Source organism: Syngnathus floridae, chromosome 11 (genome assembly GCF_059516105.1).
Source record: "Syngnathus floridae isolate MCC-2025c chromosome 11, RoL_Sflo_1.0, whole genome shotgun sequence".
Taxonomy (NCBI): Eukaryota; Metazoa; Chordata; class Actinopteri; order Syngnathiformes; family Syngnathidae; genus Syngnathus; species Syngnathus floridae.
This window is the reverse complement of record NC_142423.1, coordinates 10,102,943-10,128,357: the sequence shown is the minus strand read 5'-3', so window position 1 is coordinate 10,128,357 and position 25,415 is coordinate 10,102,943. Positions and strand designations below refer to the sequence as shown.

At 42.9% G+C, this 25,415-nt stretch overlaps 1 protein-coding gene across 2 annotated transcripts; it reads right to left on the bottom strand.

The window, feature by feature from the left end:
* Positions 1-53: 53 nt before the first annotated feature.
* On the bottom strand, positions 54-23,671 carry LOC148391004 (zinc finger E-box-binding homeobox 2). 2 transcript variants are annotated; one of them, XM_088390247.1, is made up of 8 exons: positions 23,599-23,671; positions 5,642-5,953; positions 4,177-4,401; positions 3,913-4,106; positions 3,729-3,840; positions 2,234-3,561; positions 1,956-2,139; positions 54-1,883 (listed from the first exon to the last, which is right to left on the bottom strand). In XM_088390247.1, exons 1-8 carry the CDS (start codon positions 23,654-23,656, stop codon positions 1,396-1,398), a joined length of 2,901 nt encoding a protein of 966 aa, XP_088246373.1. In that variant the 5' UTR covers positions 23,657-23,671; the 3' UTR covers positions 54-1,395. The 2 variants fall into 2 exon arrangements, with proteins under 2 accessions (XP_088246373.1, XP_088246372.1); XM_088390246.1 differs by lacking the exon at positions 23,599-23,671 and adding an exon at positions 11,169-11,302.
* Between the last annotated feature and the right edge of the window lie 1,744 nt (positions 23,672-25,415).

The following is a 25,415-nucleotide window of genomic DNA, read 5'->3' as shown; positions in this document are numbered from 1 at the left end:
GACAACCAAGCCCGGGTGGACCGTGTTTGTCTCACAGAGAACACAACAGGATGTTTGCAGTAAAGTATCTATACAATTTATTACAAATATGCACAAACATGCAGACAAATATATAATAATAATAAAAAACATTAAAAAAGTTACAAAATACAGATTGTTACATATATACTTTACTGTTAATTGTGCACTGTGTGTGTGTGTTTGAAGGCATTTAAAGGCAGCGAAGACTTGTCAGTCATTTGCATAGCAGAACCTGCTGTTAAAGATAAGATGGTCTTGCGGTGTCCATTCACATCAAAACAAGGTGCCACGCATGACAAGCAAATTCCAGCTCGGCTTGTGAACGTCTCATGACCAAACTCGGAACCAACAGGTGAGCCCTGAGGAACTGCAATGTCATTTTCGGTTGACAGCGAGTGATAAAATGACCACACACTGTGATGGATAAAAATCAGGCGGATTTTGCTGTTTGATTCATATTCCACAAATGGAATATTGATCAGAATATCGTGCTTCGACTAATGGGGCTGCATAGAACAAATTAATATAGAAAAGGCCAATTTTCTTGTTGCAAAATGCATCATAAATATATTTTTTAAATATACTGTGTATACTTTCATTATGAAATTGCGTATCGGAGGTGTTTTTTTTTGCTGAATTATTTATATCAATGACAGCAAATTTTGATCAGAGATGGCTTTGTGTGTCTTGAAATGTTGTTTTACACTGATTTCATTTTTCCCCTTTGCACATTGTTTTTTTTTTTAGATTTTTTGGGTGTTTATTTTAGGTTTGACCAATAAAAAGCTTGCGCAATACTGATTTTGCCAATTTATAATTTAAATGCCTATTGCTGAACCTAACCCAAATTCAGAAATACTTTATTACTAAATATATTACTACATTACATATTATTGTTATTTTATTATTATGAAAACCTGATGTGTTAGAGAGAGAAATGAGGACAGATTCTGAATCATAATAAGATAAAAAGATTACTTGGGTCTCAGATTAAATTTGCTGACCAGTGTTGTCAGCAGGTTTTGGCTATTGGCGGGCCAGCCCGGTTCCTACCCCGCCGTGCGTCAGCGGGCGTCCGCTGTAGATGAAGAAATGTTTCAGCTCACCTGAGACTTTGTTGGGGAAGCGCTATCGAAAATGGACAGATGGATTCCAAAGGCAGAAGAATGTAGGCAAGCTATTTTGGCTAGCACTGCTAGCATAGGAATCTCAACTGGCTTAATTAGCTTTAGTATACTATAAAAAAAGACAATACATAAAAATCTAGGATTCTTTATAAAATACTTTGTTGGTCTCGTGTTTGGCTTGCGCGGTCGTGTGTTTCTTTGGCATGTTAATGAAACCTTGATCAATGCTTTGGCTATTAAGACTCTCTCAAGTTTGTATCCGTGGTAGATCTGTTATATCTAGGCTCAGTTCACATTTATCCAAGTCTCCGTTCTGGACCTGGGGGTGGGCTCCCCAAAGGGCCGCTCCATCAAAGTGGTTTCCTCCAGTGCAACTCTCGTCCTCCCTCGTTTCTCGGCTTACTGACTCCTCAACTCTTCCTTCTCGGTCCTCTTTGGGGGCCTCTGAAGCTCCGTCCAGACTGGCGTCACTGAGGAAGGATTGCGGCGTCTGGGTGTCCTCGGCGGACAGAACGGCGGGCACTTCGTCGTGGTCTTGGTCGGTGTCCTGGTCCTTGCTGCAGTAGGCGTAGCGGTGATTCATGTGCTGCGAGTACGAACCCGAGTGCGAGAAGCGCTTGCCGCACTTGTCACATTGGTAGGGTTTCTCCCCAGAGTGGAGGCGGCTGTGCTCGATCAGGTGGTGCTTGTGCTTGAAAGCCTTGTTGCACACTTTGCATTCGTAAGGACGCTTGCCTGCAACGGACAACAACACACATTGGTTTCTGTGTTTAAAGGGGGGGGGGGGATAGAAAACCGTCTACACACCTGTGTGTTCGTATTTGTGTCTGAGCAGAGAGCTGCTTTTCTGGAAGGTTTTGTCACAGATGTCGCAAGCGTACAGACCCTCGTCCGTCTTCTTCAGCCTCTTACGTCCTGGTCCGCCATCGCCCTCCAAGCTTTCATCCATCATCGAGAGGTAGTCGAGAGCACCGCGGTTTAACACCTCCCCCTGCGAGGCCACAGGAAGATCAGAATATGCGGTTTTGCGACGTTGACACTCAAGTGGTCACCCGCGGTTGGTCGATTGCTTGAGAAGTACCTACCATGAGCGCTTGTCTCTCCTGGTGGAGCTTCTTCAAGGTCGCCTCCGACTCCGCCTCCACCATGTAAGCCAAAGGCGATAGGAATCCGGGGCCGACGGGTGATGGGCTGAAAGGAAGTGGTGCCATGCTGTCATGGCCCGCAAAGCCCAAAGCAGACTGGCTGAAGAAAGGGAACCCGTTGTATAAGGAGCGTGGAAACAAAGGAGCTCTGTAGAGTGGGTGAGGATGTACGGCTTGGTCGGAAAGTTGATTGGGACTCTGACGACTCATCTGCCTGCTCCCGTCTTCTGTCCTTTCCCTTTTGCTGGCGCCGTCATTTCTTCGCTCTTCCATCTGCTTGCGCACAGAGAGGTCCAGAGGTTCGTTTTGAGCTGAGGAGAGTTCTGGGGGATGGCTGCTGAGGTCCAGGCCAACAGGAGAACCCAAAGATAGCAGTCTTCTTCCGGGGAGAGGGGACAACAACTCCGAGGCGCGGCTGGGGCTTCCTCGCTCCTGACCCGAAGATTCCAAGTGGTCTTGAGGTGAACGCAGTGCGGGTAGAAGTTGGTGAGGTACCGAGGGCCACTTCTGCACCGGGGATTCGTTTCCTGAGGCTCCGTTGGTTACGTCGTTTGTTCTGCTGCTCTCCGACCTGGACAAAGGCGGCGAGTGGTGGTCTTTGTTTTGAAGAGCCTCAGGCACTTCCACGGCTTCTCGATCGACCTTACAGTGGTAGCGCTCGTGCTGCAGGAGAACCGCCGCATTGGGAAAAACATGGGAGCACCAGCGACACGTAACACCGAGAACCCCTCTGTCCCACTCTCCTGACTCCTCTCCCGGAGCCCCTCGCTCCGGCGACACCTTCCTGTCGGAACCTCCTCCGTTCCTGTCGATGTCCTCGTACTTCCTCGTCTCCCTGTGGAGCATCTCTTGCAGCATTTGCTCAAACGTGGAGCCAGATTGGAGGTAAGGCAGTAGGGTGCTCCCTTTCAAGATGCTGGCTCTCAAAGAAAGCTCTGCGGCGGGATTGCAAAGGGAAGCCAGCTCTGAAGTCCGGAAGCTGAAATCCTGCCCTGAAAGCTGGGAAGGCTCATCAGGTCCCTGGCCCGTGGGCTTGCTGATATCTTGGACTTGCAACGCCAAAGGAGAGCCCTTGCTGTTCCTCGGAGATGCCGAAAAGGAGTGCTGGTATGAGTTTTGATGATGTCCGTTAAACAGAGCGCTCGTTCCTCCAGAATTTGCGAGCGTTCCGCCGCTGCCGAGGCACTTTTTGCTGCTCAAGTGGGAGCTGTAGGAGCCCGAGTGAGAGAAACGTTTCTTGCAGTTGGCACACTCGTACGGTTTTTCTCCTGAAGGTGACACAGAGTAATGAGTCAAATCAAATGGTACTTTTAGTAGGTTTTAAGTTTATCAAAACAATAATTTCATAATATAATATAACATATATTTTAGAATCCTATTCATAAGTTTTACGACGGCATGGCTGTGAAAAGTATTAAATTCTTCTTAGTCTCACCACTGTGGATGCGAAGGTGCTCTTTGAGATGGTGTTTGTACTTGAAGGCCTTTCCACACTGCAGACATTTGAACTTCCTGGTCTCAACACCTTGATCCAAACTGATGCCGCTCTACAGGGTTGTCAGAAGGTCCTCAGGAATTGTTTCCAAGGTATGTTAAGCTACGTTTGTGGAGACACTCACCTTGTCCTGCATTTGGTGGTGAAGTGTCAGGTGTTGCTCCAATTGCACCCTATGGGGGGCGCTGTATCCACAGAAAGGACACAGCATGTGGCCCCGGTCCCTCTCCTGACAGTATTTGATGTGGTCCCTCAGTGAGGCGCCATGCTGGTATGTTCTGTGACAGAAGGGACAGGCCTGCAGCCTTCTTCTTGAATCTGCCGTACCATAAAAGGTGACATTTCAGACTAAAATGTGAATATGTCGGAGTTGTTCGTGTGAGCCTACCTGCACCCTCAGGGGAGTGGTGTTGAACTCCAGGGGACCACATAGCAGGTGGTAACTCCTCATTGCTCCCGCCCCCACCGCCGTCGCGTAGACGGTGCACGGCGGCGGTGCCGTTGCGGCCGAAATGGTCTAAAAGGTCGGCTGAGGTGGAGGCCTTCCTCAGCTTGGCCAGGAAGTCGTAATGAGCGAGGTCTTCCAAGTCTATGTGGGAGTCGGAGCTCCTACCTATATTGGTAAGTAGAGCACAAACATTTATACTTGCAAACTCCACTCAAGGGCCAGAGTCAGGATTTGGACCCATAACCTCTTGATTGCGGGGTAGATATGCTGACCACTAATCCACCGTGCCAGATGTTTTGTTTTGTTAATGTGTTGAACATATTTGTTAAGCATGCAGTGAGTGTTGGCTGCAGATGAGTTTAAACAGTTGAAGACTGACTGACGTGGAAAAAAAAAAAAGTTCCTCCTCTGCATCCTCGGAATCTGTGACATGCCTCCCGAAAGGAGAAAGCCACACACGTCCTCGGAGGAGCGACGGCGCCTCCTATCGCCGACCTTCAGCCAGTCAGTTACGCTTTGAGGTGGATGTTTCAAATGTTTGCAGATGTTGGCAAATTTGGAGATGTTTTTTTATGTGGCCTGGGGACCGAGCCCGTGCGGTCGCGCGCTGTAAAAACTCCGCTGTGCCTTTTTGCGGGGACAAGGCCAAAATCACACGAGCGGCCGGGCTAAGTGCCCGTTAAGTCGGCGGGCTGCGTGAGGCTTTCATCTCGCTGAGATTAAAAAGGGAAAGGCCTCGCGTCGCAGCAGCCAACGCCGAGCCGCAACGTCACCTCTTTGATACGTGGAAATAGTGTGACGGCGCCTTTTGTCATGCTCTCACAAGCCTTTGATGCTGGACTGTAATCAATAATAATACAGAGTACTCAAGTTCAGATATTTGGCAGGATAAAATTGTGATTAATTGGCTGATTAATTAAAAAGATGAGTGGGAAAAATAACTTCTGTTTTGGTTCGTTAATGCTTACAACAATAAAAACATGAATTACAGGCAGAACAAAAGAAGCAATTGATTGTTTTAATATTTAACTTCATTCTCATAATGCTGTGATATCTCTTGCTGATGCTGACTTTTTTTTTTTTTTTTACTTCTAATTTGTCTTTTTTTAGAGTGGCCTTAATATTTTTTTGTCGTATTCAGTAGTGAATTTATGAATAAACATGTCTACAGTTTTTGGATTAATTTAACACGCAAATGCCAATAGGACAGTGAATTATGCTGAATTCAAATTGGTGTTTTACTGTGATACAAGGATTAAGAATATAAAAAGCAGCACAAAAGTAGTTTGCCACCATTAAGTTTGGTTTATGAGTGACTATGACGCTATTTACATAAACAGCACAAATCCAGCCACTTATCTGGATGGCGGCCCGGATAAAATCTTGTGATTTATTGTCAACTTACAGTGCATCCTCAGTGATCCCTGCTGCCCCTCCCTGTCGCCGGCAGAGGCGCCGCCGACGCCGCCGTCGTCTGTGGCCTCGGATTCTGGTTCCACCTGGGCCCAGAATTTCCTGCCGCTGTCGCCGCTGCCGCCGCCGCTCCCGGGACTGTGGGGCTGCCCGGAGAGGGCGGGGCTGCCGGGATCTTCCGTGCCCTCGCTGGGAGTCCTACTCGTCTTGTCCAGGCTCTCCTGGTAGTCCTGGGGCTCCCGACTCCAGAGGCACACCTCATCCTCTCCCTCGGACCCCAGTGAACCCACTTGCTCTGCATCCACTGTGAGAAAAAGAATCACACAGACATGAGTGGGGAGTCATACAGACGCTCGACATACACAAAAAGGCACTCAATAGTCTGTCATCCAAATCTAGATCATAAGAATGATACATTTAGTGTTTAATTGAAAAAATTCATGCATTATTCAACAGGAAAAATATGTTTATCAGTGTCATTTTTTTAATGAAATACAAAAATAAATAAGCACAACGAAAACTGTGTGGATAGCACTTAACACCTTGAGCTATCGATCTCAACAGCATGATGCAGCAAACAAAACGATAGAGAACTGAAACCAAGCAGGGGAAAAACACGCACACTAAACATGAGCAAATTATGAAGTATGCAAGATTTCTCAACCTAAAAAAAACATTAAACTGTGTTTTCAGTTGTGCATTTTTGTATTGTTGGGTTGCGCTCTTTTTTTGTGGTTTCAAATGTGCGCCATGAAACCAAAACCCATACATATATTTTTTGGGGCGGCGTGGCGTAAACACACAAAGGAGCCTGAACTGTAAAAACATGCAAACTTACACACTCTTAAAAGCCATCCGTGTAAAACAACCCCTATGAAAAGTAATATTTTGTGGATATTTATGTGGAGCCAATTAATTTAACGGCACAAAACTGAGCCCAACTGTCTCCATCGAAAGACAATGCGTGAGACCAAAAATGCACCTCAGTTGATGAACGGAATAAATCATTCCCAAGCAGTGGTATGAAATGTCCCCATAAGAATGCCAGATCAATAGCTGTGTGAAGAAAAACTATAATTTAAACTTGAATCGCATACTCGTATGCCCAGAGTGCTGCAGACAGGAAGAAACGCAGTACATTTTCCCATGGTGAAGACAATAAATGACAATCACAAACACATGCACAGGATTTCAACAGTTGGCTCTGGTTTCTGCGGCCTCCGTGTCCCTGATTTGATTGGCAAAATGCAATCGCGAGCGAGTAATCGCAGCTTAATCCAAGCGCAATACATCCGAGACAACACTAAGCTACTGTCAGAGTGGGACGGGGGGGTGTCAACTGTCGTTACAACATTTCTCGTGTTACTTTAAAATAAACATTCCTCCTTGAACTGGAAAGTCACTTATTTTTTTTAAGTCTACCTAGCAACAAGTGACAAGGATGAATAATTATATTTTGTTAACTATGTTAATGTCTTTGTTAGTTTAAGATATTTAGTAGCCACTCAGGAGAGGAAAAATCATAAAATGCATCATTGACTGAGCATAACTGTCTTGACTTTAAAAAAACATCTTTGTCTCAGGCAAACTATATCACTACAACATAGTTCTTTGACACTAATTACATTAGGCAGCGAATAGCTGTCGATGGAGTCCACGGAAGAAAAATATGAAATATTTGTTATTATTAAAAAGGCAAAAAATAGAGAAGGTCGACCTGAACCAGGAAGTGAAGGGCCAAATAAGGAAGTGAGGGAAGAGGTAAAGGTGGCACACCTGACACAAACTAGGTTGATAGAAGTGAGAGCAACCTGTTCTAACAAAGTACAACAAAAATGGATTGACTCTGTTGACAGATACTGCAAGAAAGTTCCTAATTCTGGATGTTCTTGGATCTGGAGCAGGATTTTGGAGGAACTTATTGACTTTTCCCTTTGGACCTGTGTGTTGTGGCCTTTCCATCATAAAGCCAAGTGCTCCCCAAGTGGTTCCTCTTCTCTGACACATGCAGGTATGCTACGCTAACACCTAGGCTAGTTAATGCTTAAACATGAATGCATAGAAAAATACGTATTGTGGCAGTATGTATTGTAAACAAAGAATCACAATTGTGATTCATGTGGATCAGTTTATACAGCAAACTTGCATTTGTTGTTACTGTTATTGTTATTAAGGAAAACAGCATTTATGTAACCAAGCAAACATAACATATTTCCTGCAGTATTCACTTTCAACAACTTATAAGACATATTTTCCAATGCAATTTATATTTCGTAATACAAAGTAGTATTTCTCAGTAACATGACTAACGATAGAAAAGTTACACAAGCTCATTTCAAGGAGTGTTGACACTCTTTTTAACCACATGAACATTATATGCTGCATACCAGATTTACTTAGATCACACATCCATTTCATATTTCCTATAATTGCAAAACTGTAGTGTACAACTGCATGCTTCTTAAAGGAATTGTTTCTCGTTCATCCACCAAGCAGACATCATACCAGATTTACATTTGAAAATCTGAAAGAGGTCCAAATTAGTTCTCATTTAACCTGTTAGGGCCTGCGCACTTTTGGTCTATCGTTGACACGTCGAGCAGAGCGTAACCCGTCCGTTCCTGGTCTCGTGGGTTCGAATTAACTTACTCTAACAAGGCAGGAAATTAGTCTGAATGCACATTAAGAATAATGTAGCCGAGGTGCAACTGTGCGCCCCTGTAAGAATTTTCCTGGGACAATAAGGCAAGCCACTAGGCCCTCAGAAGAGAACATGTCTGTTCCGGATTAGTGTAAAATTGGCTCTAATTTCCCCCCGCTATGACAGTGAATGACACCGGCCCATTTGAAGCAGCACCGCGCCGGCATGGCTTTCATTATCTGCCTTGTTGATTTATTTATTTGGATGGCGCGAGCATCCTTCAAATAGCTGCTTCTTTGTTTGTACTTTGAACAGCGCAGGAGGTTTGAGTTTGTGTGCGAAGGTACAAAGGAGTTGGCGGTGATCAATTCATGCAGTGTGAGAGTGGCTGCGCAAAGAGGGTAAACAAAAAACAACACGCTATTTAACATGCAACCAAGTGTGCAGGGGAAGACCGTGACTCATAGCGAGAGTGCGCTTGAAGAACGCTGCCGTTTCATGCTTGACCATATGATGTCGAAGCACCTCAAAGAGACTGCTTCTTTATCTCTAATGCAGACCTTTCCTCTCAGAGAACAAAAAAATTGCAGGATTGCATGTGATCCGACTAGTTTTTTTTGGGGTACTGCATAGCCGGCCAGTAAAATAAATCAAGTGTGTAAATTTGCATTCACCATGGAAGGAATGGCTTTTTTCTTTTTAGATTTAAAACCGCAGCAAAGCAGCTTAATTCGAGGTCAAGGGAAATTATTTTGATTTTGCGCTGACTATGGACAGAGTCAAATAAACCGGTTCGCCACGCAGAAATTGTATATGAGCCGGAAGGCATCGAGTGGCCGGCACTACGGGGCATGCTGCAGTTTATTTTACAATCCGCACATGTGATCTTGCATTGCAATCATGTGGTGTGCAATAAGGACCCAGAAATTATCTTGTTTGTTCTTTTTTGGGGCATTGAGAAGCAACAAATAGGGCCCAATTTGTCGTAGACACCTTTAAACATGTACTTCTTATTGGAAGTTGCCAGCCTCTCTGTATGTGGTTAAAAAAAAAAAAAAAAGGCTTTAGGGTGAAGTGCAAACTTTCCTGAATCTTGGCATGAAGTTGATTATGCTTGTGAGTTCTTGTTTAAAAAAAAAAAAATCTCGAGACATTCAGCAACAACAAGCTAATTGGCTGGTACCAGAGCCCAAACTATGTCTAGTCTGAACTTTTCTGCCTCGAACTCCAGCTCGGGCTATTTCCTCGCCATTGCTATATAGCCAGGGATCGGACCGCCAAGGTCATTGGCCTTTGGTTGCCGCCCAGCTCACGTAGCACCCGACCAACCCCTTTGGCCCCTCCCATAAGCAGTGAGCCCATCACATTGTCCTTTGGCTGACCCATGGGTGCAGACCCAGCCGGCCAGGGGGCACTAGCCAACAAGCCCCGCCTCCAGGCCTGGCTCCAGAGGGGGCCCCGGTGACCCGCATCTGGGTAAAGGGAAACCAAGTCCATTTGTTTTACTTTTCATAAAGCCCACCTTGAGGAAATTCTTTAGACTGACTTTTCAAAAAAAAAATACACATCAAGTTATGTTCTCTTAGGTGAGCTTTCTTCTTCAAAACTAATGACCAAGAGCCTTTTAGCATACTCAGAGACAAAATCTTTAAAATTACAGGAATTTTCAACAATGTCGACGTTCTACAAAAATAATGTATGTTTACGTAATTTTAAAAGTTTCGTTACGAATTACAAAAGCAAAATCAGCCAACTCCAAGCAAATGTAATATCTGAATTTTTATGTTTCTACAAAGTGCTGTTGTTGTAAAATAAAAAGCATGTACCTATCACATGCTTATTCTTGACCTGAATTTTTACAAAAATAGGTATCTTTATAAATGTTAAATTTTCTTCTCAAAAATAATGCGCATGAACCATTAAATATACTCCACACTAAGTTTTTTTTTGTAGGTAAAACATTATAGTTAAACCACATCTCCAAATCTTGAATGTTTGCCCTTAAATTAAAAATAATAATAATAACAATTCCACTGACGAGATTTTTTCCTTATTGTGGAAGTAAAAAAAGCATGTATGTCCCAAAAAATATTTTGAGAATTATGCTAAATTATGAACTGATCTACATTTTTACATATTGTCGTCAAGTAAAACCAGTGCATTTCCAAATGTCTTTTCAGAGAATGTCACATTCAATTCTAATTTTAAAATTGGGTATTTCCCTTTAAAATGTTAAGAACACGTTTTACATCCATCAAGCAAATTCTTTAAACACAGCTACATTCGTACATAATCTCAAGAACATGTATGTCCAAATTTTAAATTTTTAGTCAAAAAAAAATCATTTTTTTACATTAACAAAGTGCAAACTATTTTTAACATGAAGAAAAGCAAGAAAGTTATTTGCGAGCATATTTTTTCAATAATAAAATACATATTGCCTTTCAAATAATGCCGCCGACCCGCCCTCTCCCATCATCTCCAGCAAAAAGCAAGACAACATGATGCGTGGAGTGCAGCTTTTCTCGATGACATGCTATAATTCACACTAAAGCCTGTTTGTAGTTAATGTAGCTTTCAAGCAAGGCAAAGCGCGACGGCCTCGTAGCTGTCATAGGAAAGTCAACTCTTGCTGTTTTGGACTCGATAATTCACCCCATGAGGGTCACGGACGCCCACACGCTCAACAAAACCAAAGACCAGCGAGTCCTCGCCTTGCATGGCTTCTCGGGAGAACACCTCGCACACCTTAAATGACTCAAGTGAACTCGTGGAAAATGAATGATTCTATTCTATTCTATTCTATTCTATTCTATTCTATTCTATTCTATTCTATTCTATTCTATTCTATTCTAACATGACATTGACAAATACTCACTGTGGCCGCCCGTTGAGTCATACATGCCGACAGACATTGGTGCGATGACTCAAGCGAGGACCACAACCAAGAAGAAACACCTCCCACCTGATCTCCATCTTAGCACTGACGCTTGCTTTCATTTTTTTTATGAGATAGCAATAAGAGTGACAAAATAGCAGGATAAATAGCCCTCTGGATTCATTCACACGCCTTTGTCATTTCTTTATAAAAAAAAAAAAACCACACACTATGATCATAAAGGGTATCATTTGTGTGGCCATGTACTCTTTGCTCCTCTTTGGCGGTTACCCCACGATGGAATGCGACACTTAATTTGAATTCAACGCGGCCATGTTTTATATATTATCGTATGACAGCGGATTGAGGAGCAACCCGGGCCAAAAATGTTACTTTAACCTGTGGGAATGTGATGTTTTCAAGATCCTGTCTGGTTGTCTTTTTTTTTTAATTGCATTTCTGTGGTGAGAGAAGAGGAAGCAGAAACATTCTTGTCTAATGATATGTCATAATAGCCACGAACACGTCGACGTGAGGGTCCAAGTAAGGCCAACAGGGGACTACTGGCAAGGTAGCGATGGCCACCCAAAAAAAAAAAAAAGAAGTAACTTTGGGGTTACCGCATTGCTCTTTACATCACCACCATCGATAACAAGGGGTGAGGAAATGGAAATTGTGGAGGAAGAAAGAAAATAAGACAGAGATAAGAGAGTGACACATCAGTTGTGTGTTAGAGGTGAGAGAAAAAAAAACAGAAGTGAGGATAGCAAAAAATGGTCTCTAACATTCTCTCAAAGAGAGTAAAGCTTAAAAACAACACAACTGTGTACTTCAGATGTCTCGCTCATTAGGCCATACTGCACCGCCGCTGCCGCGGAGAATAAGTGCACTTTCAAGGCAACGCATATGATTAAAAAAAAAAAGCCCAATGTGGATTCTCTTTCTACTCGGCATTCGAAGAACAAACGTGAAGCGCATACTGTAGGCTCAATGGAAGTTAGCTTTTATGGGGCTCTAATGAGTAGATGCTATAAAACAATAGACAGGTCATGTGTGATTGGTTGCCGGGCAACCTTCCAGTTCCTTATGATGTATGTCAGAATATCAGCAAAGCGTGATGGCGAACCAGTTAATTGGAGACATGAGACGCTCCCACAGTGCAAATAAATGGTTAAATTGTGTCTATTCCAAAAATCTTGCGTCAGATAACAGCTCACGGAAAAAAATACAAGAGGTCTGATATATATATATTTTTTTGCTTTTAAGGGATTCGAGTCACGACGGAAACAGACAGTAAAAAACAATGTGATATGATATGATTTTGATATTGAGACCGTTAAATATATTAGCGCATTTCTGATGAACATTTTTGTGATAGTTTGCGACTTAAAAAAACAAAATTCAGGCAAGTGACAATTTGTTCATGAAAGTCAGTGTGGGAGACAAAAAAAGAAACGCAATCAGTTTTTGTCTTTGCAGCACAAGTGGCAAGGTGTGAGTGAAGAGGTGTGCAAACGACCTTTGTGGTCACCGCTCGTCTTCCTTTCGAGGCTTCCTGTGCGCCACCTCCTGTGTGGGTTTCGCAACCCGAGTCCTACCTGTGACACTTGAAATAACAGCCCACCTTGTTCACTCACACACCTGGTCCACCCTGAAACTAAGCAAGGCTAACAAATCAACCCCAACTACCCAGAATCTAAACCGTTACCAGGGTCTTCCTTATTGACTTAGTTTTTTTCGACACAACCCTCTGACAGCAAGAAATAAAATTTGGCCTCATCAGACTCATCAGAAGTTTTTAATTTTGCAATCCAGAATACAAACAATAGAAACAACATGGCGCACGACCACAACTGATAAATCAGCCGCCCCACAGTGTTGTGTCCAGTGCGTATCAATCAAATCAGGCGCCGGCTGTCAAATGCAACTGAAGTCATTAGTGGCCTGGTCAGAATAAAACGTGTTGAATACCAAAATATAAGCAAATCAAAAAATGGACCACAACTGATGAATGAACCGCCTCCATAGTGTTGTGTGCCATGTGAATAGAACCTGACCACCGCTGCAGCTAAGGTCGGCAGGAAAACTTGGCTCGGTCAAACGAATGCATTCTGTGCGCTGGAATACAAACAATATCAACATTACAGAAGACCGCGACGCCCCGCAGTGTTGTAGGCCGTATGAATAGAACCTGGTTAACGCTGTCTGCGCGCCGATCTAAAAGCGGGACTGACATCGGCGGCAAAAGGCTTGGCTTGGCCTAAGGCGTGTAGCGTTTGGACTTGGCCCGCCGCCCTCCCTTGTGGCCCGAGCTGGTTTTCCGTGTAGCGAGGGACCGGCGCAGGAATGCTCCAGCAAGTCACAGAGGGACCCACGCGCTCACCACACTATGAATCAAAAGCAAAGCTCCACTTCATTAGGCTCCTGTCATTGCAAAAGCTCTCTCACAGCACTCTATAAATACCCCGAGTCCAAATTTGTTTTCCCTCTCGTTTTTTTTTCTTCTCTCTTTACACATGAAAATGCTCAGGGACTGCTCCAGCTTTCTGATGTGGCTCTTCATTTTGTTCGCCCGCAAAGGCGAAGGGAAAAAAACCCCACACACAATAGTGGTTCCCTTTGAATATTAAAACATTCTCTGACAAGCGCAAAAGGTTCTGAAGTTGTTTTAATAGGGGATGCATGGTAAATCAAAAAAAGTCTCTGAGCTTAAATTAACAACTATGCACTGTGGGATTTGGTTAGTTCAAGCGCTAAGTATGCATCCCACTGGCTTTTGTTCTTCTTCAACATTTGTAAATAAGATGGGTTAAATAAGAGCAGCAGTTTGAAAAGAGACAATTTAGTGCTCATTAAGTGTAACATGGGTGGGTATTTACAACACGTGTGCGCAGGGACACAAACAAACAGCGACAGATAATCATTCAAACGAACAAGGGGACTTTTAGTGCGGTCCTCATGTGACTTGCTTTTTGGAACATTAAAGGTCAGGGGGGGGGGCAAGTCTTGCGAGCGGCTTCAAATACAGATTGAGTGCCATCATCTGGCTCATGTTGGACACTGCAGCCAACCAGTTCCAACTTGGTTGGTTACCCCTGTGACCTCACTCCAGAAAGGCATCAGACAGGGTTGGGGCATTGCAAAAGCTAACATGAAATTTTTAAATTGGAATAATACTGGAAAAGCGTTTTCACTTGAAGGCAAGTGTTTGTTCATTTTAACACAGGCTAAAGACAATTTGTTTTGCATTATGCCGTTGTTCCTTTTATTATGACTTTCCCCTCATAAAATATTTTATTGTAATATTACTGCTTCAATGGCATGAAATGACTATTTTTATGAGATTTCTTCTATAAAATATTGATTTAAAATTCAACATTGAAGAAAAAGTTACTAAAAATTCAAAATTGCTTTTATTTAATTGCATATAATTTTCATGATTATTTTTAATATTCTAACTTTAATTGCATATTACTTAAATTTTCCTCGTAATTATGACTTTTGTAAAGTATAAATTATTCTTGGAAAATGATATTCTCATGTTTTTCATTTCTTTTTATGGCTTTATTTGTGTAAAATCAGAACTTTTCCTGTTTATTTTTTCAAGCGTTTTCCTCATGACATTTTATTGACTCTTTGCTCACTCTTAATATTAAGAGTTAAAAAATGACTACTTTTTTCTTGTATTAGTCCTATTTTTTACTTATGATGTTATTGGGAAATTTTGACTTTACTCGTAAATGTACTCCCCCACCCCCCCCCCCCCCCTTGAATTTCTATAGTTCTGGCTTTGTTCTCAGTGGCATTTATTCCCCCCAAATTCCGTCTAAGTCTTTTATGGTCTGCAGTCCTTTAATTTCAGCAATTTATTTAATGGCCTGTGTATGAGGGAATAACAAGTATGAATCCATACACACTTTAGTTTTTATGGTCATGCAAGCCAGATTTAAAAATCATATTGCATATTGAGTTAAACATTTAGTCACAATGATGACTTTTGACTGAAGGCAATTGAAAATGTGTGTGTTGTGCTTGCCCAGGCCTCGCCATTGTCTCTAAATAGAACCAAATTAAAGTTGCAGAGAAAAATGCACAGGCAGCAGAACTTCTCAAAACGGCGCGTGCTTGTCATTACTGGGCTGCTCGAACAAAATGATGGAGGGAGCGCGAGAACGGACAAAAGCTCCGTCGAAGAACCAGGGAAGGGGTTTTAAACTTGGAAAGTTTAAGAGGATCTTTGATGTGTATCAGAAGAGGAAAGCAGCCTCGCGACTGGGACGACAGTAATTTTAAGTCGAAGCAGAAGGCTGGCCCGACTTGCTGCCTTGCTGGCTGGCTGGCTGCCTGTGGGCTTTGATGGCGCTGTTTGAAGTGGTTTTCCGAAGGGGAGGGGAGAGAAGGGGGGCAGCGTGAGATGTCAGTGCGACGGTGGAGGAAGGGAGGTCAGGAGGGCCGAGGTGATGGCGACGGGACAGGGACCGAGGACACTCGAGCCAGCTCTATGAACGCATGGGTGAATGTGTTGATAATGAGGAGAAAAGTCAGATTAAAATGGAAATATAATGACAGCAATCGGAGCCAGTACAGATGGCAAGAATCTAGAGAAATTTAAATGGATGACAAAAGAAGGCGAGGAGAGGGAGGAAAAAAAAAGATGAAAAGCAGAAATGCCGTAAAAGAAGAAAAGTGCACGGACGGATGGAGGGGGGGGGGGGGCAAAGAAATGAAAGTGGCACCGAAGCGTCCATGTCTCAGTATGGAGCCTGGACACATTTGCACCTCAACTACTCACTGCTGCATAGCATTTAAAGATGACGTTCCTCCGTCTGATATGTTGCCCGGTGGTCTTATGACCCCCCCCCCCTCCCTTCATCGCCACTCTATTCTCCATCCCTCCAGCAACATTGGACACACACACACCACAGAATCGCAACTATGCACTTTCCCCCGCCGAGGTACCAAAGTCAGCCGCAAAATGGAAAAAACGGATTTAGTACAAACCTCAGAACTGTTATTGGGCCTCCTCACCCTTTCATTTTCATGTATCAGTGCTTCATTTTAAAATTAAATGCCTCCCCTTACTAAGCTATAGCTATGCAATTTTCAAAGCAAACCTGCCAATATTTGTCGGTTAAAAAAAAGAAACAAAAAAGATATGCATCAGCATTCCGAAAACATGCGATTGACTCTGCCTCCTCTGCCAAAAGTCAGCTGGAATAGGCCAGTAACCCTAATGAGGTCAAAAGGGATCAGATGTAGGAACGATTTCCCCAAAAAGCTGCCAAAACATTGTACATGTCATTTTGTTAAAAAAAATAAAAAATGAAGAAGTGTTATAAGAATGAACATCAGCTATCATTTTATGTGTACAGAGGACACAACAAAAGTGGGTCACAACTTTGTAGAAATAGGAAAATGTGGGTCACAAAAATTAGCTGGGATAGGCTGATCGGCTAACCCGAGACTGAAATGACAACAAATAGTAGCAAAACCAATGAATGAATGCAACTCCCAGACATTATGGACCAAATTAGTGTTCAGTAGATGCCGACTAACAAATCAACGCCTCCCTCTAATCGCTGCACTCCTTTTCTCACTGGAGAAAAACCCTTTGTAACTGTAATAACAGTAATTTAGTTAATAGATGTCTCATTTACTGCTGAACATACCCCAGATGAATAAAAAAATTGTAACTTCAAAGTGTTAAAATCAAGACGGTGTGCTTAATGTGTTCCAGTGCGGTAGAAAACGGATGAATGAAAACGCCACTTTGCAGATTTTATCTACTTTTATATCGCAATTATTTTGCTTTTATCAATTTAGTGATTATTTTAGCATGTCTGCCTCCCAGTGCAGAGGTTGTGGCTTTGATTCCGCCTCTGACCCTTGCGACAATAAGCGATTCAAAAAATGGATATTATTCCACGGAATTTTATATGCATGTGTCGTACAACTGGCACTAGTTACACAACTGCGCGTCGTTGTAAAGTAAACATGGTTCGCTAATTCAATCAGGCCAACCACCGCTAGTTAAATCGTAATCCCTCCACCGGTGATCAAGGATAGACAGCAACAATAACCGGATAAACACAAGAAGTCTGCAATCTCATTCACTGACTCCAACATACACGCATTCAGCCACAGTCACAGATACAAGGGGACAAAAATAATACATGCACCTCATGTGTTTATTGTTATGCCAAAAGCTTTAAAATAACAAATGTCTGCACTACTGACGAAGATTTTTTCGATTTTTTTTCCAAAAAGAATCACACTCCGATAGAGTGCCCTTCGTCGTGTGTTACAGGTGGAAGAAAACCCTGCATGCATGTTTTTATCCCGGTTGGAATGTGTTCACTCCCTTGCAGGTGTATGCGCATGTGTGTGTGAGTGTGTGAGTGAGTGTGTGGGATGGCAGGTCAAGCAGAGGTGGTACCAGGTGATTACAGGTACAGAGAAAGAGAAATGGCAAAAAGAGGGAGGATTTAATTTCTCACCCATGAGGGAGTTTGTCCAAGTTATTGGAAATATGCACCATGCAGTGTGTTTTGCAGATAATCTTGATGTTTACCGCTTTGAGAAATTGTGGAGGACTGGACAGATACAGGGCTTGCATTTTTGAAAAGAGATTGTTTTGTTACACAGTATCTTTCCATAGGACAGCAGTGATGACATGATACCCACAAACGTTTGAACAGATACTATTTTTTTAGTAGGGGAAATCTACCATAACTTCCACTTTGAGACATGATACTTTTTGAATGATCATTTGAGGGTCATCAACCACCTCTGTATTTTGCCATCGTTTCAAAGCAGATGTGGTTCTGGGCTATGTCATTTTTATAGTATTCATGAAAAATGACAATAAAAAAACAATTAACTAAAATGAAAAAATGTGTATTATTGTAGCGCTTTATTGTTGCACAAAATTTACTAAATATTTGAGAAACAAGGCAGAATAAGATAACGTCTTTATTGTAAGAGAAAATAAAAAAAAAAACAGATAAAGACAGAACAGGTTAAATTCAACATTTTTATGTAACTGATAGTTTTGAGTCTGTTTTTACCATTTGAAATGTTTCTTATTGGAAATAAAAAAAAAATTTCTAAAGCATTGTTGTGGTTAAATTACAGCAAAGCGGACACATTTGGGGGCTTTGTTTATTTCTAAATTAATAACTTCTCTGCTTTGAAATTATGACAAATTATTTGGGAAAAAGAAGTGGCATGGAGTATTGGAATGAGGGGGTGACATGTAATTCATGTAAAAAGTCCAACTTCAATGCAGTCTACAATATAATTCAATTTTCTAGTGCCAAATGTCATATAACGATATTTATAAAAAAAAAAAAAACGTAAGTCTTTTTTTCTCGTTTAGTCGCGTCCTACTCATCCAGAGCTAGGTCGGCCTCCCTCCCGCCAATCTGGGTAACAGAATGTGGTCTGAAGCAGCGTTTTCGAAATTTAATTTGAGGCGTGATAAAACAGCACATATCTATAAATTGTGTGGCAATCGACCTAAGTGGAGGCTTTGGGAGCTCTTTCTTCTGTGAAACATGTGCAGCGTATCAAACACGCAATCTCCAGGATGTCTGCACAAAAACAAGGGTGGGAGGAGAGAGGGCAGAGGGGGGGGGCTCTCAAAATAGAACTTAAGGGCGAGGAGCTTGCCAGCACAATGACAAAGAAAGTGCTAATAATTCTGGAAAAGGACAATGATGAGAATTAAAACCGATGTGTTTGTCCCCTCAAGCCAGCTTTGATGTGAAAATAGAAATATGAAACATGGTTAGGCCTAGGCGCAAAAAAGTTATGTTAGCTTCATGTGTTCACCAGTGCGTGCTTTTTGTTTGAACATGGAGATGAATTTCAGTGACCGGTTATCGCAGATTCAAAATTCCACACTGAAATTTGGATGTAATGTATGACTATGACTTCCAAAAATGTCATGAGAGGGCAATTATGGGGAAAACTGCTTTCACATGCACTAATCCTGCGCTGGCACCGTAAATCTTTCCGAATAACTCCTCCTTGGATCGGACCGACAGTGTGGCAGCCGTGCGGCAGGAATGCACAGGAAGACATGGGACTGATGAGACGTAATTGAATAAACATGTGAAAAATAGCAGAGGGACTCAATCAAGGGATTCCCCGTCCGTGCGGCGGCCCAGTTCTGGGATCAAACGCTATAGCGGAGCAGAATGGTGCGACACTTGGGACGGCGCTAAACGACAAATGACGACGCACAAAGATTAGCGCTGGGTTAGGTTCGCAGAAATCTGATTTGAAACGCTCAAATCCGATCTAGCTGGACTCGCTAGATGGTACGTGCTAGCGGCGGCATCAGCTGTGTTGCTAGCGTGACGGTAGTGCAGAGTGACACAGTGGAGGCCGCCAATGAATTTGACAAAGAAGAACATGACGCACACTGGTGAATTTCCAGTGTTTTGTTTTTTTACTTGGCATGTTCGCTAAAAGAATAATATGGGCTTTGTTGAGCTGCCAAAAGGCTAATGGCAAACCCAGACTCGTGATTGACACCATGCCGATGACTTTGTTAGCTGAAAATTTGTAAGCTACGGCAACGGCTAATTCAGCTGTTTTAGCAAAAAAATGCACAAATAAGCATAAAGTATAGAAAATTCCTTTCTTTAATCTAATATATGGTTCAAAAGTCTACCGTGTCTAAAAAAGCTCTTGGTGAAAATTCACATTTTATCGTGCTAAAGTACACGTACATAAAGTACATCAATGATTGTGCCTCTCCTATCACACATGCAAAGGCATTACTGTATGTAAGTATCCTAAAAATCCATAAAAGACAATTTAAGAAATGCAATATGGCGGCGGTGTAAATGTCGCTAATGCGGATGACCAAATGCGTGTAATTCTTCCCAAGATCAATGAGTGCCGTCTGTATTATCAAAACTGCAAATGTCTAAGCCGTTGTAAATCGAGGGCGCGCTGTGTCTTGTGTACATGTAATCAAATGATCCTCATGACCACATGAAAAAATTGTAATCAAAAAGTAGTTTGTCTTGATCAGATAATATTGCTTTGTCTTTAGACCACTTCCCAAGGCGATTCTCGTTCTCAGGGCTCTATGTCACTGTCAGCAAACTCAACGCTATAATCAGACGTAGGATCGAGTAATCGGATATCATTGATTTTTGCATTAATAAAACAACAATACCTACAACCAACACAATAAGTGCATGTGAGGTGCAGGATTTATTTAATTCCAAGTGGACTCGCCATCTTTACAGTCTGGTATAGGCGGTATTAAACATTCAGCATATCAGCAGCCTCCATGAGTACCCGATATCTTAAAATCCGGCCGGTGTCAACCCGATACCGGTATTCGCCTACCCCGAGATGAAAACGAACTAATTGAGAAGCCTGCGACTGCACTTTGCAGCACTTTTCCAATGGAAACACAAATAGTTGTGGAAACCGTACTGCCTGGTGGGAACTGGGCTCCTTCGTGGCATCTTCTCACGCCCAGTAAATGCTTTTGCCGTCTCCGACTCTGTCAACCACATCAGCTCCCCACCTCTGTCATCATCCTCGTCTTTCGTTCCCCCCTCGGTGCCCCCACCCACCGCTTCTGACGCCCCTCCAAAAAACGTCTCCCGCTAATAAACCGTGGTGCCAGAGCTCTTCACTGCCGTCTCGCTCATCCCCAAACGCTGATGCAAACGACCCGGCCCACTGCGTTGTTACAGTACAAGCATGTACCTCTCTCTTGTTCCAAACTTTCCTCTCTGTTTTTTTTTTTCCCCTTCTTTTTTTTTTGTGGCCAGGGTCCTTTGTGTGTACAGTGCGCTATGCTCACTGTGGCAGCAATGTGCCAGAAAAAGCCACACAAACACACACACATGTACACCGTCGCAAGACACACAGCTGGGCCCCAGCTGCACACAAAGACTGGGGTTTGGAAATCAATGAAGGAGAAAGAAGAAAAGGGGAAAGGAGTTTAAATAAATTGGCACTTGAAAAAAGAAGAAAAAGAGGGAGCGAGGCGGCTGAGGAGAGGATAGAGAAAACCCTTCTTTGAAAAAATAAAAGAGACGAATCAGCTCGACAACACGCCGAGGCTCTTTCGACAGACAACATAAAGGAGCTAAATGTGTAACGCAAGCCTCATCTGTTTCTTTGATGAGTAGACAGCGGAAAAGATGCGCGCACTCTTTGGCGGCCGATGGCGAGCCACTGCAGAGCATGAGGTGTGTTGCTTCTAAATCGCACAGAAAACTTTGAAGCAACATGAGAGGAGAGTGGAGACCATGTGGCAAAGCTGAGCACAAAACATCCCATTTCCGCATAAGAAGAAATTGGCTAATTGAAAAAAAGTCTTTTGACAATATAGTTTTGTATTTTCAAGACGAAAGTCGGGAAAGTAAAGTGGTTAAAAAAAAAAGGTCTTTTTGAAGAAAAAAAAAAATCAATCTCATTGGAATTAAGTCATTTTGGGGGGGAGAGAAAATTGAATGAGAATTTTTTTGAAAAAAATCGGAGTTTTGAGAGTAACATGATGAAGACTTTTATTTTAGATATTAGCATTTGTATTGTCAATGTCATGTTTGATGGTTATATTGACATCTGGCTGCAGTATCTCCGTGGCGAATGGATATTATCGTGACTCATGTACAAAATTTGTGATGGTTTGGATACAAAACATTTGAAAAGTCATCATTTCAGACCACAGCGCCGGCGCCAAAACACAAAAAGAGTGCTAATTTCCCCAGGTTGCTTGATATTGCTCAGCATTGACAGTTTTACTGGAGGGCGGACACAGACGCGCAATCGATAGGCGCCTCGGAAAAAGTCAAAACCTTGCCTCACATCAGTTTTTCTCTCGTCTTCTGGTTTGGAAAGGCTCCCGCGGATCGCCGAGTTGCCAGATTCGCTTGGTTTTATCAAGGATCCTTAACGCTCGCCCCGCAGCCAAGTGCATTCCAAACGCTACACGCATTTGCACGCTGGCGTCACAGCACCGTCGCCTACAATTGACAGCACGGGTGATTACTGACCGCGGGGAATACATATAAAACAAGACCCGATGATACTTTGAAGATGTCCCATTAAGTGTAACAGCCCAGAGTTGTCAGTTGCGTGATAAGTCTGTCCAGTGTTTTTTTTTTTGCCCGATGACAGCTTCGACGAATCTGTGGTGCCGTTGATCTGCGAAATTGAGTGCGGCCAGTCGACAAACTGTTACGCGAGGGTCAAAGGTGGCTGTCTGTCTAAGTGTATCTGTGCCTGCGTGTATGTGTGTCAATGCTCACACTCAGGCGACACTCGCAATAAAATGAGGAGACGCTTAAATCAACTATAGTGTAGAAGTAGACAGCCGGCGGTTACGTGTCAAATCGGGAACAAACAAGCACGCACTTAATTCTTTTAATTCTCATTCAGTCAGAATTAAAGCGTGCCTTTAACATAAATTTACAATGAAAGTCGTCATGCTTTTAGTTGCTTTAGGGGCATTGAAGGAAGTCATGCAATGTCTAACCAGAACACAAGTTACGAAGACTGGAGGCCCATTTGTGTTGTTGTGTAAAGTCCTCCAGGGCCGTACACTATGTTCATTTATGGTCCCTGATGAAAGACACTGGAACTAAATCTCCATCAGCTGGTTGATAGCGTAAATATAGAATCACATTAACAGCAAGCCACATTATAAAACGGGAGCCTCTTTATTGCTTATGATTTGAAACGCTATTCATATTTTTTTTCACTGCGCGTGACCTTCATAATGGATTTAACCATCAAGAAAATGATGTGCAAACAGCATCCACATGACTCCTATAATATAAATCGAGTGTGTGTGTTTGTGTGTGTGTGTGTCTGTGCATGCGCGCGCATGCGTGCGTGTATACTTGCGCGTTCGTGTGTGTGCGGCCGCTTTTTTGTCATTCTTAATCAGAAGCTAATCTCCGTCTAATTCTTATATTTTAAAAATATTTAAACGTGAACTTGCAAGTGTTGTGTTCAAACCCATGCGCAGCGGTCTGCCTACTGTGAGCGCTTGAGTGTTTAAAAACTTGTAAAAACCAACAAAAACGATAAAAACCCTTTCAAATTTTGACCAAATACTTCTTTGCAATGGTGTATAAGTAGATATTTGACTGCAGCCGTTTAGTAAAAGGGTTATACCCAAGCCCATGGTGTGACACCTGACGTCATTTATTAGACAAACATTTATATTTACTATTAGGCCAACACTCTTGTGCCACTGCCGAGCAAGGTGTGCACGCAGCCAGCATCAACATTGCAAACTTTTTTTGAAATAATAAACGTGCAGGAACCCAAAAGAGAAAGATTGAAAGCCGGTCCGTTGACTTTGCGCGCATATCTACGCGTGAGGGCTCTCCTGCATCCACATTCATCTCCACCCATCAACTTTGCCCCGAGCACAGCCGCTTACCTCGACTTCTCCTCGGGTTGGCTTGTTTCCTCCTCTTGCCCCGACTTTCCTCGGTCATGGTCGTGGGAGACTCGGGTGGGGGGCGGGGAGTCCCGTGGAAAGCGGCGGCGCGAGTGCGGCAGCGGTGCGCTCCGTCCGGCGTGGTAGCCTCGGGATACAAGTGTAGATGGAGAGCAAGAAAGAAAGAGAGAGAGAGGGAGACTGGGAGAGAGTCATCCCATTCACGCCCAGCCGGACACCCACAGCTCATGATGGGACTCCACGCGGGTGGGTCGTCGGTTGTGACGTCACCAGCACAGGTTGGCAGAAGGGTGGGAAACACGGAGCTGCCAATAACTTTTTCATGTTTATAATAGGAATGCGATACAGTACTCATGTCAATAAAAGGGAAGAAAAACTATAAATTCAGTACATTCCACTCGAAACTGACATTTTATTGGCAGATCAGCCAATCACAGCCCTGAAGACAATCGTGGCTGAGATCTACTCATTATTTATTCATTATTAGAGATACGTTTGAATTTGATGACTTCTTGTTATTCATTCCTTGGCCAATCTTGTATCTCAAATCAGCTTCCTCCATTAATATGAATGGAAATGCTTTTAATTTGTTCCATTCCTTCAGAAAAAGACCAGCATTTTTTTGCAACATGTTTTTGTTTAAGAAATTGTACTCCACACATTGTATTTTTATCAAAACAAAAATAATAGTATAATCAAACAGAAGAATTGTTTGTGCACACAATTGCGTGGCTCCTTCTGATGCACTCCTCGGCCACCAGGAGGCACTCTAAAATATACATGAGAGCGTAAACGGAGATCACAAATGTTCAGTAAACTACAGAAACAGATGTCATTTTTTTCCAGAGCATGAAAGACGCATTGTTATAGTTTAAAAACAAAAACTATACCCTTTGTAAATATACACCCCACCCCATAGTGTGTAATGGATTCACTTTCTCTTGCAAGAACTAATTTTGGCCCACGTAGAGTTGTAACGCCTCCCACTCCCGCGCGTGCGCATGATCAGTAATGTGGCCCCTTAAGTTCCATGTGTGCGCCACCATGTCCCCACGTGATCCTTTCCGCATATTTGTTCAAATTAGAATTTATTGCAAAGCTTCTCAACGCTGACGCTCATCTTTTCTTCATTATCTTCACTTCTTCAATTGGCGCATGGACACACACTTGCGCGCACACGTACAAATACGTAAAATATAACTTCAAACGTGCAGGACAGAAAACTCTGTTTACACTAAATACTTAAATAAAGTGCAACATTTTGCACCAAGTAAAAATAGATTATCACTTGCGTATTAATGACAGCAGGTAACCAACAACGACCCCGCAAATCGCCTCCCGTTGGTGTGTTTTATGGCTGTGCGACACCTGCGCGAATACCCTGGAGTGGACCCCGCCGCGCGCTCCTTTCACGCGCGGATGACTGAAGGAAGTGGTGCATTGAGCGTCTATTGTGTTGCAACCTGGACCGTAATCTGTTTTGCAACTGAAAAAAAAGTCACTAAATAAATAAATAAATAAATAATTTAAAGAAAGAAAACGAAAAGTAGAAGAAGGAAAAACATAGTTAAGAACCCCCAACTAGCTCCCAAATGTATATTCTCTTTGCAAGGGTGGGGGGGGGAGGCAGCTTGTCCCCGGCAAACAGCGGCTAAGCAGTCACAATATTAGGTACACCTGCACATATGCAATGCAAAATGATTTTCTGAATTAGTTCGAGAAATTTGGTCCAGCTTGAGACGCAGTTGAGACAATATACTAGTTTTATGAGAAGAACCAAGAGAATTACATATTGT

Bases quoted from the DNA above. Each gene is read 5' to 3' on its own strand.
- LOC148391004 (XM_088390247.1), bottom strand. From the start codon at position 23,656: ATGACCGAGGAAAGTCGGGGCAAGAGGAGGAAACAAGCCAACCCGAGG. The intron at 4,107-4,176 runs GTAGGCTCACAC...ATGGTACGGCAG, and splicing joins CCACTCCCCTGAGGGTGCAG to ATTCAAGAAGAAGGCTGCAG. The intron at 2,140-2,233 runs GTAGGTACTTCT...GTGGCCTCGCAG, and splicing joins AGGAGAGACAAGCGCTCATG to GGGGAGGTGTTAAACCGCGG.